This window comes from Gymnoscopelus braueri (assembly GCF_963280865.1).
Source record: "Gymnoscopelus braueri genome assembly, chromosome: 22".
Classification (NCBI taxonomy): Eukaryota; Metazoa; Chordata; class Actinopteri; order Myctophiformes; family Myctophidae; genus Gymnoscopelus; species Gymnoscopelus braueri.
The window spans coordinates 22217422-22234303 of NC_137624.1; the positions used below are offsets into that span (position 1 = coordinate 22217422).

At 38.1% G+C, this 16882-nt stretch overlaps 1 protein-coding gene across 1 annotated transcript; it reads right to left on the minus strand.

The window, feature by feature from the left end:
• Positions 1 to 943: 943 nt before the first annotated feature.
• On the minus strand, positions 944 to 15035 carry LOC308077999 (TBC1 domain family member 10A-like). Its single transcript, XM_080419032.1, has 9 exons — positions 14458 to 15035; positions 11472 to 11571; positions 10728 to 10835; positions 9664 to 9770; positions 7802 to 7916; positions 7292 to 7357; positions 5882 to 6071; positions 5087 to 5241; positions 944 to 4650 (listed from the first exon to the last, which is right to left on the minus strand). Exons 1-9 carry the CDS (start codon positions 14670 to 14672, stop codon positions 4252 to 4254), a joined length of 1455 nt encoding a protein of 484 aa, XP_080275158.1. The 5' UTR covers positions 14673 to 15035; the 3' UTR covers positions 944 to 4251.
• Positions 15036 to 16882: the final 1847 nt, after the last annotated feature.

Here is a 16882-nt window from a genome sequence, read left to right on the forward strand (position 1 = left end):
AGTGAGCAACATGGTCATAAGATTAAATATAAATTAGGCTTAAAGCAATAGGACACATTGGTAGAGGGTTGGGTTGTGTAGTTCCCTTGTCAACTCCAAAGGTGCGAAAGATGTAAAAAAAATAGTTGCTCCATTGATTAGAAATGCATAATAAAAAATATACTCCTCATTGACTTACATTGCAACCGGAAACAGCTCTCAAAGTCACCGTTTTAGCATATAAACAAATGCAAACTAAGCTGATTCTGCCAATATATAACACCCCAGCTTTTTTGTTTAAACAAATGTCCACTTCATGTTGATTTTACTATTTAAAGATTCAGATCCACAGATCCAGTCCGGGTGTTCTTCCTAATATAAATAGCTAAATCAACAGGAAGTTGACATTTGAATATATACATTTATTGCGTTCATTTATGTGTAGGCTACAAAAGATGAATTTGAGAGCTGTTTCAGTCACCATACAATGTAAGCCAATGAGGAGCAAGGATCAATTTCTTATCAATGGAGCAACTATTTCACCCACCTTTGAAGATAATACATCATGGCAAGGTAACCTACACAACCTAAACCTCTACCAAAGTGTCCTATTGCTTTAAAGGGAAATGGTTGAGTTTGGCGCTTGGGTAGAGCGGGTGTTGTGGGAATTTGCCCAATTTGGGATGCAAATTCCTTACAGAGCTGAAAGACTCTGAGAAACAGGTGTCCAAGAAGTGTACTACTGTGTGTGTGTGTGTGTGTGTGTGTGTGTGTGTGTGTGTGTGTGTGTGTGTGTGTGTGTGTGTGTGTGTGTGTGTGTGTGTGTGTGTGTGTGTGTGTGTGTGTGTGTGTGTGTGTAGAGAGGGGGGGTCTTGAGTGATTGCACTAGATGCATTGAATGGGGCTTATTCAGACAGGTCTGTCAGGCGTTTGAAATTAGGACAAATTTTAATTGTGATCAAGAGTATGACATTTTATTCATATAAACGTGATTTGGTACAAAACATTCGGTACATACAATAACAGTAATTTACTGATTAAATTTGTAAAATGAGAGGGAGGTTGTAGGCTACTATAAATATTTGAACATAGAAGAACAAGTTAACAAAGCAGGTTTCTTCCACAATAGATTCTTCAGTAATGAGCAGTGTGTAGCTTCATACTGGACATATTGTGATGCAAAACCCACTGAAAGACAGTTAAAGATTTGTGTCCCAATCCTGTGACAAAGCTAACTGGCACCCTCTACATGACAGCATAGAGAACTACTAGTACCTGCTCTGTTAGTCGATACTAGATTGTCAGTTGGTTTGTGTTGGATAATTGTGCATACACCAAAGCTTAACATAAGTATAACTCTTAATCTCTTAACAAGAAATGGCTAACTTATATGGCACTATAACCACAATGCTGTTCCATTACAGCTATTTGAGTTTCGGGTATTGCTTCAAATGGTGATTTGTATTTGTCAGCTATCCCAGTTGTCAAAACAAAGCAAATTTCTAACCAGATAACAGTTTTATGTCCCCTTCACTCAGTTTAAAGTTGACTTGCACTTTATAAATCAGCTATATGAATGTACAGTATGTACAGGCAATCTCTTCTAAATTAGTGTTGAAAATACAAATGGTATTACATGCAGATATAAAAGGTTCATTGTTATCTTAGACTCTTTAAAGGATTTGGCAAATAAATGGATGAACGGATGAAAATAAACCTCTTTTCTCCAGACTGTTAAAATCAACACATTTAAGACAAACTTCTTTGCAATTAGTGTCTACAGTAAATATATCATATGATTGATAACAAAATTGCGGAATTGACAGAGACAGTTTAGCATTGATTTTCCTATAATGGGCTATAACTGACAGTTAAAAAAAAAGGAAGAAAAAACAAATATCGGTTCGCATGCACTTTGACATTTAGCACATTTTGCTGTCCAACCAAATAATTTAACAGTGCAGGATTGCTGTATTTGGCTTTTTCTTTTCTTTATCTACAAAAGTTGTCCATTCAATCAATATGAAAATAAACCTCAAATTATGGGAAGGTAAAAAATTCATATACAAGAAAAATCTAATAGTGATCATCTAGTGCAAAAGATACATCCTTGTTTAATTTTCATCCAATTGGTGTCCATAGAAAATGTGTGTCCAATATGTTGCTTGTGTACTTTTCACCTCACATTTAATTTGCAGTTGTGGGGTTGGAACAACATTTTCCATTTACAACATATTGTTCTTCATCTAAAGATTTTTACATGTAGACTTGATCCCAATTAACCACATGAACCCTTGCTTCCCAATTCTTCACAATAGGAAAATAGTCTGTGAAAATAACAGATCTACAAGCGTGCAACATGTTGTCATTATTGGGTTGTGGGCTTGTAGGTTTGCCTTTGCCATTTACATATAACGAAGTATATAAGGTTTAAGTGGACCAAACAAAACATAAGCATAGTGAGGACTGTTCGGTTCATTACTTCATTTAGAGTGCAGTTATTGAGGTTTCAAAGAAAAAATAAATCGCTCTCTCACTGTTCAATGTAAAGATACAAAGTATGCACTTTCGGTGGAGTTTCTCTCACTTCATTTTCACGGACATCCACAGAAAGAAATGGACAAGCATTTTGATGGGTCGAGGCCCGAGGGAATCAAACATTTAAGCATTGTATACGTATTCTCCCATACTTCATTCAGAACATAAATTTTAATTCTGCTTTCCCTCTCCCTTACTCAGAACAGAATATATGTTAAAAAAAAGAATAAGTGAAAAAAAGAATTTAATTTACAAAATAAAATAAAACGTCTTTGGTTTGGTACTTTCCCTGCTAACTTTTTCCTTCATTGGAGTCAGAGTCAACACCTAATATCAGTTTTCACACTCTCCAAATTGCTGCTGGTAATGGCTGAGAACCATTTTCACGGTGCCCTCAAGTGTTCAACAACAGCAAACAAAAAGACACAGACATCTTCATTCCAGCCAAGAAACCAACCTATATTATCAAACTGTGCGCGGATGACTTTGAGTTTTAAAGGTGGTATAAGTGATATTCTTTGGTAAAATAGAAAAGGTTGTTAAAAGGTTAAAAATATACATTCCAATAGTAACCATTGCTATGTAGTGCTTGTTCAGTAACAGGTGTTTCTCCATCCCTTTAATAAACAGAAAATACAATTTCAGGTAGGGATAGCAAGTGTATCCGATCAGAAGAGATAACCCCACGCAAGATAATTTGTCAGCTTCAATCTTATAGTGTTCAGGTCCAAATTAGTCTGCACGTTTTTTTGGTTCATTACTTCCATTTTCACTTGTTTAATCTGTATCCTGTATGAGTTCTCTCTCCTAATTGGATACAATTGGTATCCTGACCAGAACATGCGCTTTCTTTTTACGAGCTGGAGAGACGGGATGACGGGATGATACAGCAATGATTGCTATCAGAATATAGAGCTTTTGAACACTTATTTTAATGTAAAAATATCCTTTACACCACCTTTAAATGTGAACAATTTGATTCAGTATAATAACTTAGGATAAGCATGCAACTACTGTGCTGATGTAGTGATTGTGTGTCAAGAGGAAGACTATCAAAGGAAAAGTGCTATAGGAATAATCCCAGTTAAAACTAAATCAATTTCATTAATAAGAATTTAGCATTCAAGATTATCACAGGAATCATTTTAGAGGCAAATCATTGCACCAACATTTGTGATAGTCAGTGAGTGTATTTTCCAATAATATGAAGAAAGACTAGTCCGACTCTCCCACTGTCTAAAGCATTCTCTGTGTGCAAAACAACATGGTCCCCACTCCCCAACCCAAGTTGCTCATTGGACAATGCATTTATTACATATCCTTCCAACTGAGTGCATGTATGGCTAGGGCTATGGAAGGTATCAATTACACTGAGGACTTTGATGATTGTCAGATGTGGTTTTTGTGTGTGTGAGCGAGTGTGTGTACGTGCGTGTGTGGTGCAGGTCAGTTGATCGGACGGACTGGTATACAGTACGTTTAACCACTTAAGCCCTAATTATAGTTGTAGGACCAATAGCAAAAATAGACAATCTACAAGCTCACAACATGTCACCTCGCGACACAATGTAAGCTTGTAGATCGCTATTTTCTGTATTTTTTATGTAATTACCTTAACATTTTGGATATTTTTTAAACATGTTTTTTTTTGTTTTATGTTTTGTCTTGCCCAAAATAGGGATGCCAGGGTTAATGCGGTTAAACTGGAAGGGGTGGGAATCCCGATCTTCACTGTTACAGGTAGGTGTCGTGCTCTCCACTACTCAGACTCTCATTGGACCCTTGGATAGGCATGTGTTTGGGGAGAGGTGAGGGGTCACTGGGAGAAAGGTACGGTTTGGTCATCTCTGGCGGTAGAGAGGTTGCTTCCGTATTATTTTCCCCTATGGTCTTTTCCTCTGTCTCTTCTCTTCCCTGCACATCACTCTTAGATGCTAACGGAGACTCCACTATGATAGTGGGCCTCTGTCTCAGATCCTGCCGGCTGGGGGGATCGGCAGTTATGATCGCCTTGGCACCGTGCATTCTCGGAGGGGACTTACAGTTTAGATCACCACGTGTTTCTTTCCATTGCCGCAGCTGGGCGAGGTGCTCCTTCTCGATGTCTCTTTCCGATATCTGCAACTCGATGATCTAAAACATGCAGAAAAGACAGAGAGAGTATTGATAAACGGGTAATTTTAAAAATGTATTAAGATGTTATATGTGGCTTGGCCAAGTTTTTACTTTGAAATATGAGAATACATATTCATGATTTTAAATGAATATTGTCAATTAAAAAAGGTAATATTTAGGCTACGGTTACATTTTTAGGCTGCATTGTTTGTATTTGATTTTCCACTAGGTGACGACACAGTGTATTTTGAGACTGAATAAAGTCGGTTTGTAAGTGTTGGAGGCTAAAAGATTATTGGCATATTATTTCATAATTCAAACAAGAATTCAATTAGATGGCTGAGCAACCACACAACATAAACCATGATGCTACTCTAAGAATATCTACTGTATATTAGTATGTTACATTTCTGATCCAAAATACTTTTTGTGAGTTGTTGTCAATATAACCTACCTCCCGCACTAGGAAATTGTCTTGCATGTAGCGTGGCTCTATCGCCTTCAGCAGTGACATTGTCTCATACAGGCCTTGACAGCTCTTAAGTTTCTCCTGAGAGCCCAGCATGCATTTCAGCAGCACCAGGCCAACTCGAAAGATGATCTTCACACCTGAGAACAGTAACATCAGCCAACATACATTAAGAACAGTGGTTCTCCCTTCCTTTTAGATGGTGACTGCATTGTACTGAATTGCCTTGCAGGGAAATGTTTTCCCACATCTTCTAATTTCTCAGATTTCTGCCCTCTTGCGCCTGCACCTCCCCACCCTTCTGTGTTTGCAGCACAGAATGTCTACCAAAGTAAAAGTTTGTAATGTTAAAGATTGTGAATTTGGCTAGATAATTTATGGCATTGGTTATATCATGAGTCGATAATAAAATAAGTAAAGGAGGGTGAGTATTACATTGATCTTGAGCACTTGTTATATCTACAGACAACCAGAACAAACAAAACCTTCACCCTAGGCATCATAATGTCTGCGTCTTGTCCAGTCATGTTAATGTGTGTGTCTTGTCTTGTCTGTAACATAATGCAATATACTACAAACCCACTGTTGTAATGAGCCAATCCCACTGTTGCAATGAGCCACTGATCATTTGCACAACTGTCCAATGGAAAAATACATTAATCCCTATTTTAGTCGTACACGGTGTCTACAAGCCCACGTTTGCTTTTTTCCACCGATAATGACATGCCAAAAATAGGAATGCCAGGTTGAAAGTGGTTTTAATGAATTCATTCATCTTGCCTTCACAGAGGAACATGTCCCAAACACGCAGAACTGAGGCCCACGGCAGAGTCCGAGAGAAGGCACACATGAACCACTCAGTCATGTACAGAATGGGTTCCAGCTTGTGCTTCTTCAGGTGGCGGTAGCCCACAGGAGACACCCGCTTCAGTAGAGCATTGAGGATCTCTCCATCCAGCTGGATAGCTTCCTATGGGTATGACAAGGGTCAGCATGGAGATGGACAGAAAGGGAAATGGAGAGATAGAATGAGTTTGTGTGAGAGAGAGAGAGAATGAGTGTGTGTATTTGAGTGAGACAGACAGGCAGAGAGTATGTGTGTGTGTGTGAGTGAGTGAGTGAGTGAGTGAGTGAGTGAGTGAGTGAGTGAGTGAGTGAGTGATAGAGAGAGAGACAGAGAGACAGAGAGACCGAGAGAGAGAGAGACACACACACACACGGTTGCATAATTGCTTAATCACAGTTAATACGCGCTCTGTGTGTTATGCCATGGGAAGTAAGAATGAACAGAATCTTCTCTCTCTCTTTAATCTGATAGACATTTTATCGAGGCTTCATTGCCTGGTCACCCACTCATGGTTGTTAAGTAATTAGTGTATATCATGGTCAGGCTAGAGACACACTAGCAGCAACATACCCAGTACTGAGAGTGTCTTAAGACTGACTGTGTAACACATTGTAGGAGGAATCAGCTGGTGTCTGACATACGTATGCCATTTGTGTGTGTTTTGCTTGTCAAATCAGGTGATCTTAGTCTCATTCTAGACCTTTAACCACATGAACCCTGGTGTCCCTACTCTGGGCATGTCATAATAGGTGAACACATACAGTACAGCAAAAATAGCACATCTACAAGCTGATAACGCTTGTGAATCGGTAAAAGATTTGGTGTAGAGGGACCAAGTATAGACCCTTGGGGGATCCCGGTTAACAAAGTATATAGAGTTTAAGTGGTTAAATGCCAGGATTCATTTGACAGCTCGAGTGCCAGTAGTCCATACACAATCTTCAGTATTCAGAGAGTTAAATGAACATTGAGAATTTTACTGTGTAGTAATTATAGACATAGTCTACATACTAAAATTGCCTTACATTTGGTACAAACGGACAACAGTTGTAAGTTGTTCAATTTCCAACACAACATGTTGAAAATTATGTTTAGTTTTTGTTGGATTTTTTCCAACTTTAAAAGAACTGACTGAGCAAAACATTTGTTTACATATCCCTGACAATTATTAACATGCTGAGCAATGTGAATATGTAATCTAATTTTAGAGTCAGCTTAACTGTGTAGGACCTTCTCTAGTTCACACTTTTCATCAAGTGATGAACTAGACTAGACTCTAGCTGCTAGAGAATGTGCCACAATTCAGACTTTTTTCATTCAAGCTAACAAGATGTCAGTCTCACCAGTCCAACACTGTAATATCCAGGAAGGTACTTCTCACAGATCTGGACCAGACCCCAGAATGCCTCCTACAATGAAACGAAAATATTTAGTATTTTAAGTCAAAGGCAAGGCAAAGCAATTTTATTTATAAAGCACATTTGAAACAAGAGTTGCCCAAAGTGCTGAACAGTATGTGAATAAACAGTATGAAACATAACCGACAATAACAGAAGGTTAACCACTTATTAAATGGATATTTCACTTTCAAACATGTTTGGGGTCATTTTAATGTCTACTCTGGCTTTTGTGTGCACCCCAGTGATTCAATATTTAAGATATTCAGCATAAGCAGGGATGTGTGTTTTCAATGAGTTTATCATGGCGTGTCTAATAAAATGAATATGAAATGTCTAAATATTGAATCAAGAAACTGTCTTGGGTGCACACAAAAGCCTGAGTAGATGTTAAAATGCCCCCAGAAGTGTTTTAAAGTGAAAAAAAAAGTGTGTGTGTGTGTGTGTACTGTGTACCTCTGCTGGCATATGCATCAGAAGCACAGCAGCAATGGGAGCCTGGGCCTGACAGTAGCCCTCTTCTGGACGATACAGAGTGTAGGCCTTCAGCACACGGAACAAGTCTTGCTGCCTACAATATGCAAAGAAAAAGACACCACCATTTTAAATCACTCTGACAAGCTGGCAGTACAAAGGGCTATAAAGGGCTGCTTATCCAACGAATTATAAAACCAAAACAAATTCCACTTGATTAATCATACGGATATGTAATAAATCATAATTTGGAGAACCTAATAGGTTATAGCTTGGTTGTATACATATTTTGCTTGTCAAATCTGCCTGGTAGCCTATATTTTTGGAATTTCCATCTGCTGTAGTCTGTGGACAGTTCTTTTTTAGATTCTGACACTATACCAAAGATCGTTAATATAGGAAGATACACAATCTCCATTGGAGCCACTAGAGGTGAAATAGTACATGTAGGAGCCAAGTGTGCACTAAAGTGGGTTATTGGTATGTGATTGATGAAGGCACCGCATTGGCACCTAGGAGGTGGGAGTGTCGCTGTGGGTGGCCTCAGTGTCTACAAGGTGGTGGCTCTCACCTGCTCACTCTAAGGATGATTTGATCTTGGAGGTGGGGTGAGCTGGGAGAGCTACATTTTTGTTGACCGCATTTTTTGTATTGTTAATTGCTCACTGTTTAAGTTATTTGGCGCACATATTTATTACATATTTATTTGTAAATTGTAATAATTTGGTGACACAGCACAGTAAATACTTTTAAACTTGAGCATTTGTTTGGTACTGAGTTTTTACATTTTTAATGCGCGTCATACAGTTTTTAAATCTCCCAGGCTTAGCCTGCCGGCTGATTATTCATTGGGACTATTATCAGCCGCAACAGTACACAAATCCTACAAATGGTCTCCTAAGTAGGCGTGGTTTGCATCTCCCCCTACCATCACACCACCCTCCCCCTCCCCTCTCCCTGTCTGCCAACGTCATGTGGATGTGCATTTGTGTATTTTCTTCATTAAAGAAAATAAATGCTTTACATGTTTGAAGGTGCACTGTTATTGGCAAAGATGCTTTTAAAGAAACTCATAAAATTCCCACCACAAACTCACACGTATTATTCAGTCTTATGCTAGATGTGCTCCTGTTTTGCTCAACATTGTAACAGGTCCTTTTATTTATAAGGTATATATTTTACCACTATAGAATATAATGGGTTTAGCATGAATGTTTAGCAAAATGTCATGATTCCCAAATCAATCCCATTCCCATCAACCAAGACAGTTAATAATGGAAAATTATATTATTGAGCATTGGAACACACATTTTATTACATTTTTTAAATGTCCATAATGATTTCACGTAGGCCTACTACATTCACATATAGAATCTCAGTATCAGTTTTTAGAACATCTTATGGGGACAGAGCATAGAGTTCAAATCTAATATAATAATACAATATAACATAAGGGACAGACAGAGCCCTCTATGTCTCGTCCGTCAGACTGCAGATGGACTCTTCAGATATCTTCCCAAATCTCGCGAGAGTGTGTTGCTAGGATAGAGAAAAGTCGATAACAAAGTTGATTTTCCCCTCATTTGGGTCTCTAAAAAAACAATTTTACTATGAAAATATTGTACATATTGTGTGTCTTGTGACGATTGGGTCCAATATTTAGTTCAGTGACCATGGAGCTAAAGAATGATTCAAAAGCTGTGTTCACGTTCACTCTTCCTTTCGAATCAATGGACTCCAACTTGCTTCCTGTCTGCTAAAAAGGTGTCCACCTACGTCACGCAGAAACGGGAAGTAAACCGGAGAATGCGACTCTTGCTATTTCCCTCTTGGACTATACTCACCCATGGCCTCCTCTCGCCACAAACATCTCATGGAAAGGGAACTGTCGATGGAGGTCCCTGTGTATCACGTCTATCCACTTGGGATCCCCTGGCTGGCTGTCCAGATCCTGAAATGTAGTCATGCAAACACAGTATTAACAGCACAGCATAGTTTCATTTTGGATTATTTGGGTTACCTGCTAGCTTTAAAAAGGATCCCTGGCTAATAAGCTTTATTATGCCTTAATACATTATAATTGCCCTCTATAACTGAAATTAGAAAACCAAATAATAAAAAAACAACTTAACACTTCCTAAGGTTAATATGAGCATCAAAGCAATATTTTAAATACTTTTTATTAGCACATGCATTCCATATGGCTGGACCACACATGGACAAATTACATCATCAACTTCACCAGGAGGAGTCCCTATTGAGTGAAAGATTAACTAGTTCTTTTTTTCTAAATTTTTATCCCGCGATTTTTTGTAACCCATTTTTTTCACCCGGTGCCAATTTCCTAAGTGATCCTGGGCGCTACACCAGCCCTACACCAGCGCTACACCAGTCCCCCACAGCCAGGGATTAACTAGTTCTAAACAATAAATAAAGTATTTAAGGTGTTTTAGTCATATAGGGCAATTATAATGTATTAAGGCATATATGGCTTATTAGCCAGGGATCCTTTTAAGTCAATTAGCTCCATTGTTAACTTCAAGACCTCCATAAAGAGCTGGCTGAAAAGCAGCTGGACCTAACCAGTAACAGGTTCCTTTTACAGTACCCATGTTGTTCCCCATTTTACTTGTCTAGTACGATGAAATTGTATGAATGTATTTATTTTCTTTCCAAGACTGAATTTTCCTTATTGCCTGTAGATCACCAGAGAGACTTGTTGTAAGCAAATATTATTCAGTTCATTACAAAGATATCAGATCCAAATCTGTTTTGTGGAGGTTGTTGTTGTTTTCTCTATACAAGGAATGTTTTGCCAAGGTACAATAAACCGTGAATCTTTTATTGTCAGGAAACTTGAGAGTTGTCTTACATAATCAGTGAATTTAACAATGAAAGTATGGCTGACCTGAAACTTGCCCAGGTTCTGCTCCTTTTTCACCTTCCCCCCAGACAGGTAGAGCCATGCCCGCCCCCGTAACGAGGGTGGGATTCCCTTTTGACAGCGCAGTTTCACCTGAAAATTTAAAGAAAACCACATTGTTATCACTACAGAAATATATGGAGTGAAGAAACTAGGCAACAGGATAACTTGAAAGAATACATTGACTATTTGCTAATGTTACTTATTTTTAAGTGTTCAGATAAATTAGACATGGTGTGTGTACCAGTATGCATTTGCTGGCATTCCACAGTGACGTGAAGGAGGCAAGGAGCAGAACCAGCTTCAAGCCAGAATAGATAATAAGGGATGGAATGTGAAAAATGCTAATGAAACATATTTGCAGAATATAAGTGCTAACAGAGAAAAAACTATTTATCCTTTTAGTTGACGATATCCACAAAGCAGACATTTTTCTTATTTTATACTCTGGGTGTTGGGGTTGGGTGGGAGGTGGTATTTCTCATCCCCTGAGTTAAAGCACAAGGACCAGTGTCTGCATATGCTCCATTCATGATGAGTACATTCAGTAGTACATTTCAGTCAATTCTCAGTCAACCTGATTTAGTTTATTATGATCAGGCTACAAGTCCTACTTTATAATACATTCATGTCAGTAAAATCTGTTTAAATTTGAACACATTAGATGAGAAAGGGAAAACACATGTTACGCAGTCTCTTTGGTAAAATCAAACGGCAATCAAGGCATACCTTCTTGTGTTTTTTGGCCATCCACTTGTCCCAGCTGCTGAGCATCTCTAGCCATTTTGCCTCCCGCTGTCTCAACACCTCAGGGGGGATGTCTCCAGCACTTTGGAGACAGGAAGACAGGTATTAGGGCCAGCAAAAACAAACAAATTAGTGTTAACGGTTTGCAATTTCAATTTCGAGTTCGTGAACCCAGATGGAAACGATACTAATGCAAGGAAGATTTATGGGCCAAAGAAGAAAGGCAATTATCCTAATCGAAAATAGCCAATATAACAAGATTTTTCTCCATCAACCAGAGAGACCGAAGTCGTGCTTTAGTTAGAATGATAATTTCCCTGATATGTAAGTTCAAAGAAGGTTGTTGATGGAAGGCAAAGACGAGCATATACACTTTGGATAGGCCTAATGATGCATTCAGCCACACAACATAATGTACATTAAGATTTGTGAATTCAAGTTGTTTTTGACTTGTGCATAAGGGGAAGCTATATGAAATTATGTCAACTTACAAGTGTTAGAGGCTGTGCATGCACGCTGATTACCATAAGCTGGATTTGTGTAGAAGAGGATCAGATTACAACCAAGTGGGCACAGATATATCTCAGGAATACAAATAAGCCAAATGAGGATGCTGTAATAGGTGCATGCTGCCGTGCAAACCACACATACATAAACACAATAGTAACAATGAATGAAGAATAGCCCTAAGGTGTGGCATGCACACTTTTCATCACTTCCTGGTATTCATGATGGGAGAGGCCTGTCATGGGAGGGGGTGGGACAGTGCCTGATCTCTTCCACACAGGAAATCTGTCCTCAGACAAAACAGTGGAACACTTGCCACTGCCAGTGAAGTACATGGAAAACAGGAAGTTGAGAGAGAACTTTCCTCTAGTTATTTTCTCTACAGCCTCGTACATGACATTCTCTAATATCTCACTAGAGTCCTACATTATGATGTTATAAAAAATACTAAGACAGCATTAAGAATTATATGTTTTTATCCTACATGACTGATTATATTTAGCAAGAGGTTTATCATCAACACAAGGAAAAGATCCATGGCACAACATGGGCCAGGTCTCCCTACTTTTCATAAAGTAGAATTTGCATAATGTTGTAGAAATTCTCATCTCACATCACTAACTGAAGAGTTTGTCCGAGCCTAAATAAGTAGACTCGCATACATTTAACATATTTTACATATTTTACATACTGTACAACAATGCGATAAAGCAGAACTCAGAGATAGATCACTATCGCTCCTAAGCTCAAAAGCTATGCAAATACCCTACACAGCAAACATCTTTGCTGATATGTTAGTCTGATACATTACAGGCCATTACAGATGTAATGTGATTTTAAAATAGTATTGAAGGGACAAGTTATTGATTATACAAATTGTGGTTGATCTGGGAATTGACATTGAGGTGAAAATGTGGAAAAACGCTAACAAACAAAACAGAATTAAGAATTAGGCTAGCTCAGGTGGTCTGGTAATACCACTATTCAGGCTAAGCTCGTCATCAGTCATATTAGAGAGAAAAAAGCTTGAATGCATCAAGCAATTACCAAATAACTTCTCATTTGATTTACAGTATTTCCTCTACAAAACTGATTCAGGTGACTTGCATAACATTTTTACCAGCTCAGTGGCCTTGTAGTTAAGAGTGTCCGCCCTGAGATTGGGGGGTTGGGATTCAATCCCCTGGCCAGGTCATACCAAAGACTATAAAAACGAGACCCCATGCCTCCCTGCTTGCCACTCAGCATCAAGTGTTGGATTGGGGGTAAGTCCCTGCGACATACTAGCGTCAGCCGTCAGGGGATGTACTTGCCCACCATGGCTGGGGATGCACTTGTACATCAAACCACCTCGCACTACAGAAATAGCCCTATTTACTTGAATAATTTTTTTATTCATTACCAAGTACCAATCAACATCCAAACTCAGTATCAGTCAGCCATTCCCTGTGGCTTACTAAATCAAAAGGAAGTGACAGGGGATGAAGTTAAATAACTGACAGGTAGACTAGAGAGGGGTGTTTCCTGTTCATCTGGTCTGGCAATCCTATGGAGTATGCGTTTGTTAGTGAGTGCAGTGCTCACTCGGTTATTATTAACTCTATGTTAATACAAAATTCTTCACTTCTCTGTGGTTTTCTGTTCAGATCGTGCCAATTGCCAATTCAGTCCATTCTGTCTGCCTCATATTATTGCAATTTTAACCATGTACAACAGACTGATTCCATATCTGGTGCTATTTTAACTGCTTCATTGTATTGCTATTTTAACCCTGGCCTGCACCTCAAGTATATATAACACTGCTTTGCAATGGCATGCATTATATTCGAGATAGGCTAGCTGACCTATCTGAAGTGTCTTTCTTTCTATTCTTTACCCTTTTCTTGAAACCGGGAGCTGTCTGATAAATACAATAATTGATGTTCTTACAATACAATTTAATCTGAATCTGATTCACCAACACTATGCAGGTGAATTAATATCCAGTGGGGTAAAGTAACTAAGCACATTTACTCAAGTACTGTACTTAAGTACAATTTTGAGGCATTTTTACTTTACGTATTTAAGTATTTCCAATTTTCAATAATTTTACTTCAACTCCACTATATCTCAGAGGCAAATATTATACTTTTACTACACTATAATTATTTGAAAACTTTAGTTACTTTGTAGAAATTTGATTATTAATACAAAACATATATTACCCACTTCAGCCCTATATACATTTCGGACATTATCTACAAGCTAGATCAGCTATTTTCAAAAGATTACATTTGAAAACCTGTGAAATGGGACATTCTGCACAATGAATACCTTTACTTTTGTACTCGAAGTACATTTTGAATTCCAAACGTTTACTTGTAACAGCTAGTATTTCTACATTGCAGTATTGATACTTTTACTTAAGGAAAACATGTGAGTACTTCTCCCATCACTGTTCACATCAAGAAATGCCACTTACGACTCGTCGGCAGCACATTGCTGGCCATCCCTGAGGAATCCATATCTGTCAGTTTGTCTTTCTCCAGAGTTTGCGGAGCCGTTCAGTTCCGAGTCGGAGCCCAGAGAGTTGTCTTCTTCCCCATCAGCTGTCACATTCTTCATGGTGGTGCTGCTTCGCAAACTTGTGCTGGACTCTGCTGAGTGGAGTCCATTGCCTTGCTCAATTCTTGCCATTTAACTCACATTTAGCATTAGCTAGTTCACATCTAACGTACTTAAGTAACACACTTCCTCGACGGTGTGTGACATCTCCATGAAGACGTCCCGAGCGGTATTTGATAACTAATGTTTTGGTGCTCCACTTTTAAGTCGCTAAGAGGAATTGCTGCCTAGCAACTAGCTGGTGCTAGCAGTGGTAGGCTGGATAGTTTTATGTCATCTACAAATATTTGCTGTCATCACGTATAGGTTAATGTTGCCGTCGCTGCGAGGTTAAAGTGAAAAGAACCCGTTTAGAATACGATGCTAAATAAATGACGCTTAGCGAGCTGTTAGCTAAGTAAAGGAGCTAACCTGCTAGCATCACACAGCTGTCAGCTGACAGACACACACCTTGAATGGACTGAATCCCTGTTGTCAGCAAGTATGTGGGAGCAGCAGCGCTAAACAAACACCGGTGCCAGTCTCACCTCTGTCCTGTACTGCCATCTAGTGGCACAAAATGACATTATGGCTCAAATAAAAGGAAATAAAACGAAAATTCAAACATTATTTCCAATATAGTTTCCGTTTTATATTTCATGTGTTTTTTTTAGTAAATAAAAGGTGATATAACTTATACCACCTTTAATTTACTAAAACAAAAAACATAGAATTGTTCAGTAACAATGGTCTCCCCATCTCTTTGGGGACTAGCAATGATTACAATCAGAATATAGAGCTTTAACCTTTGTAACAAAAACGTTTTGGTTTTACAAAAAAAATCACTTAAACCACCATTAATAATGAATAACATGTTACCAATACTATACCCATAGTAGTGCCTTCAAATTATAAACAGTTTCATCATTGGAATCCAAATGTATTTTTTCTGTTTAAATAAAAAATGGCTGATTTTATTTAAAAATGAAACCAAGTCAAATCTACAGATAGCCTAGGTAGACAGAATAGTTTACTGTAAACATGTTTCCCTTATTATACTAGGATGAGACTGGTGCAGGTGTGAGTGTACTTGGTGACTTGGGTCAACAATGTTGTTTAATAAGTCAACAACCCTGAATCTCCTCTCTTAAACTGTTCATATATCTCCTTTCTGCTTCTCTGATGTGGTTGAACTTGATTGACTTAAATTACTCTTTTGTCATGACTATGATTTGAGTTACACAATCTGCAGACAGACTGTCAAGATTGCACACAGATACACACTGCACCATGTCTACTTACACACGTGACTAAATAATCTATTGCCTCCAAGACTATAATTTTTGATTGATTGATTAGTCAAATGTTTCAACATAAAATAACTAACTGGATAACTAGTTTACCCATGATATTAATCTGTTGGTATAGTTTTTCCACCAGAATTGACACAAAGTCTTGTATGTCTCTGCTCTTAGTCTATGCTTATAAGTTATTACTCACCATAAACACAAATTAATGATTAAGGGAAATATCACGAGACAACATTCCAGACTAATTTTACGACATCACACATAGAAAAGATGACTAACACTTCAGGTTCAGAATTAACTATTCTTAGACAGTCAATATCGTCAATTCACAAACTGTTGAGTTATTGACTTAAAAGTGTGTTAATAGTTGGTGAATGATTTGATTACTTATTTTTTCTTGACAAGTGCACTCATGATCATAACTCCTAAATGGTATGGGCACTTGTTCCTTCTGTCCCCCAAGTAACACTAACATTTTCTTTAGATTCCCAGCTAACTGCCCTAAAAACAGTCCTAGAATGTTCACTCATTTCACACTGTGCATTGATACAGTATGTCACACAACATAAAACATTAACATGTATTTTGTAAATAAAAAACAGTATGACAACATTACTAAGTAGTATGCTGCAAAGTTCAAACACAAGATATGTTAGTGTCTACATAATTTAAAAAAACTCAGATTAACAGATTTAGTATAAATACTAGATTCTTTATTTAAATATTGTACATCTTTTAAAATATATATACAGAAATTAGACCTGCATTGTTACACAGTATATATGAGTAGAACGTTCATACACACAAACATAGCTTGCTGGACAAAAGAACAATCATACCTTGTACTGACTGTAGAAGCACCTTTGAAAAACTGCTTTAGAGGGACAGGAGAAACACAGGGGCAGATTTCATTCACAGTAAACACTGCACAACATGACGACAAGAAAAGCAAGGAAAGGCCTCTTTATTATTACAGGTCTAACTTTTTTGTTA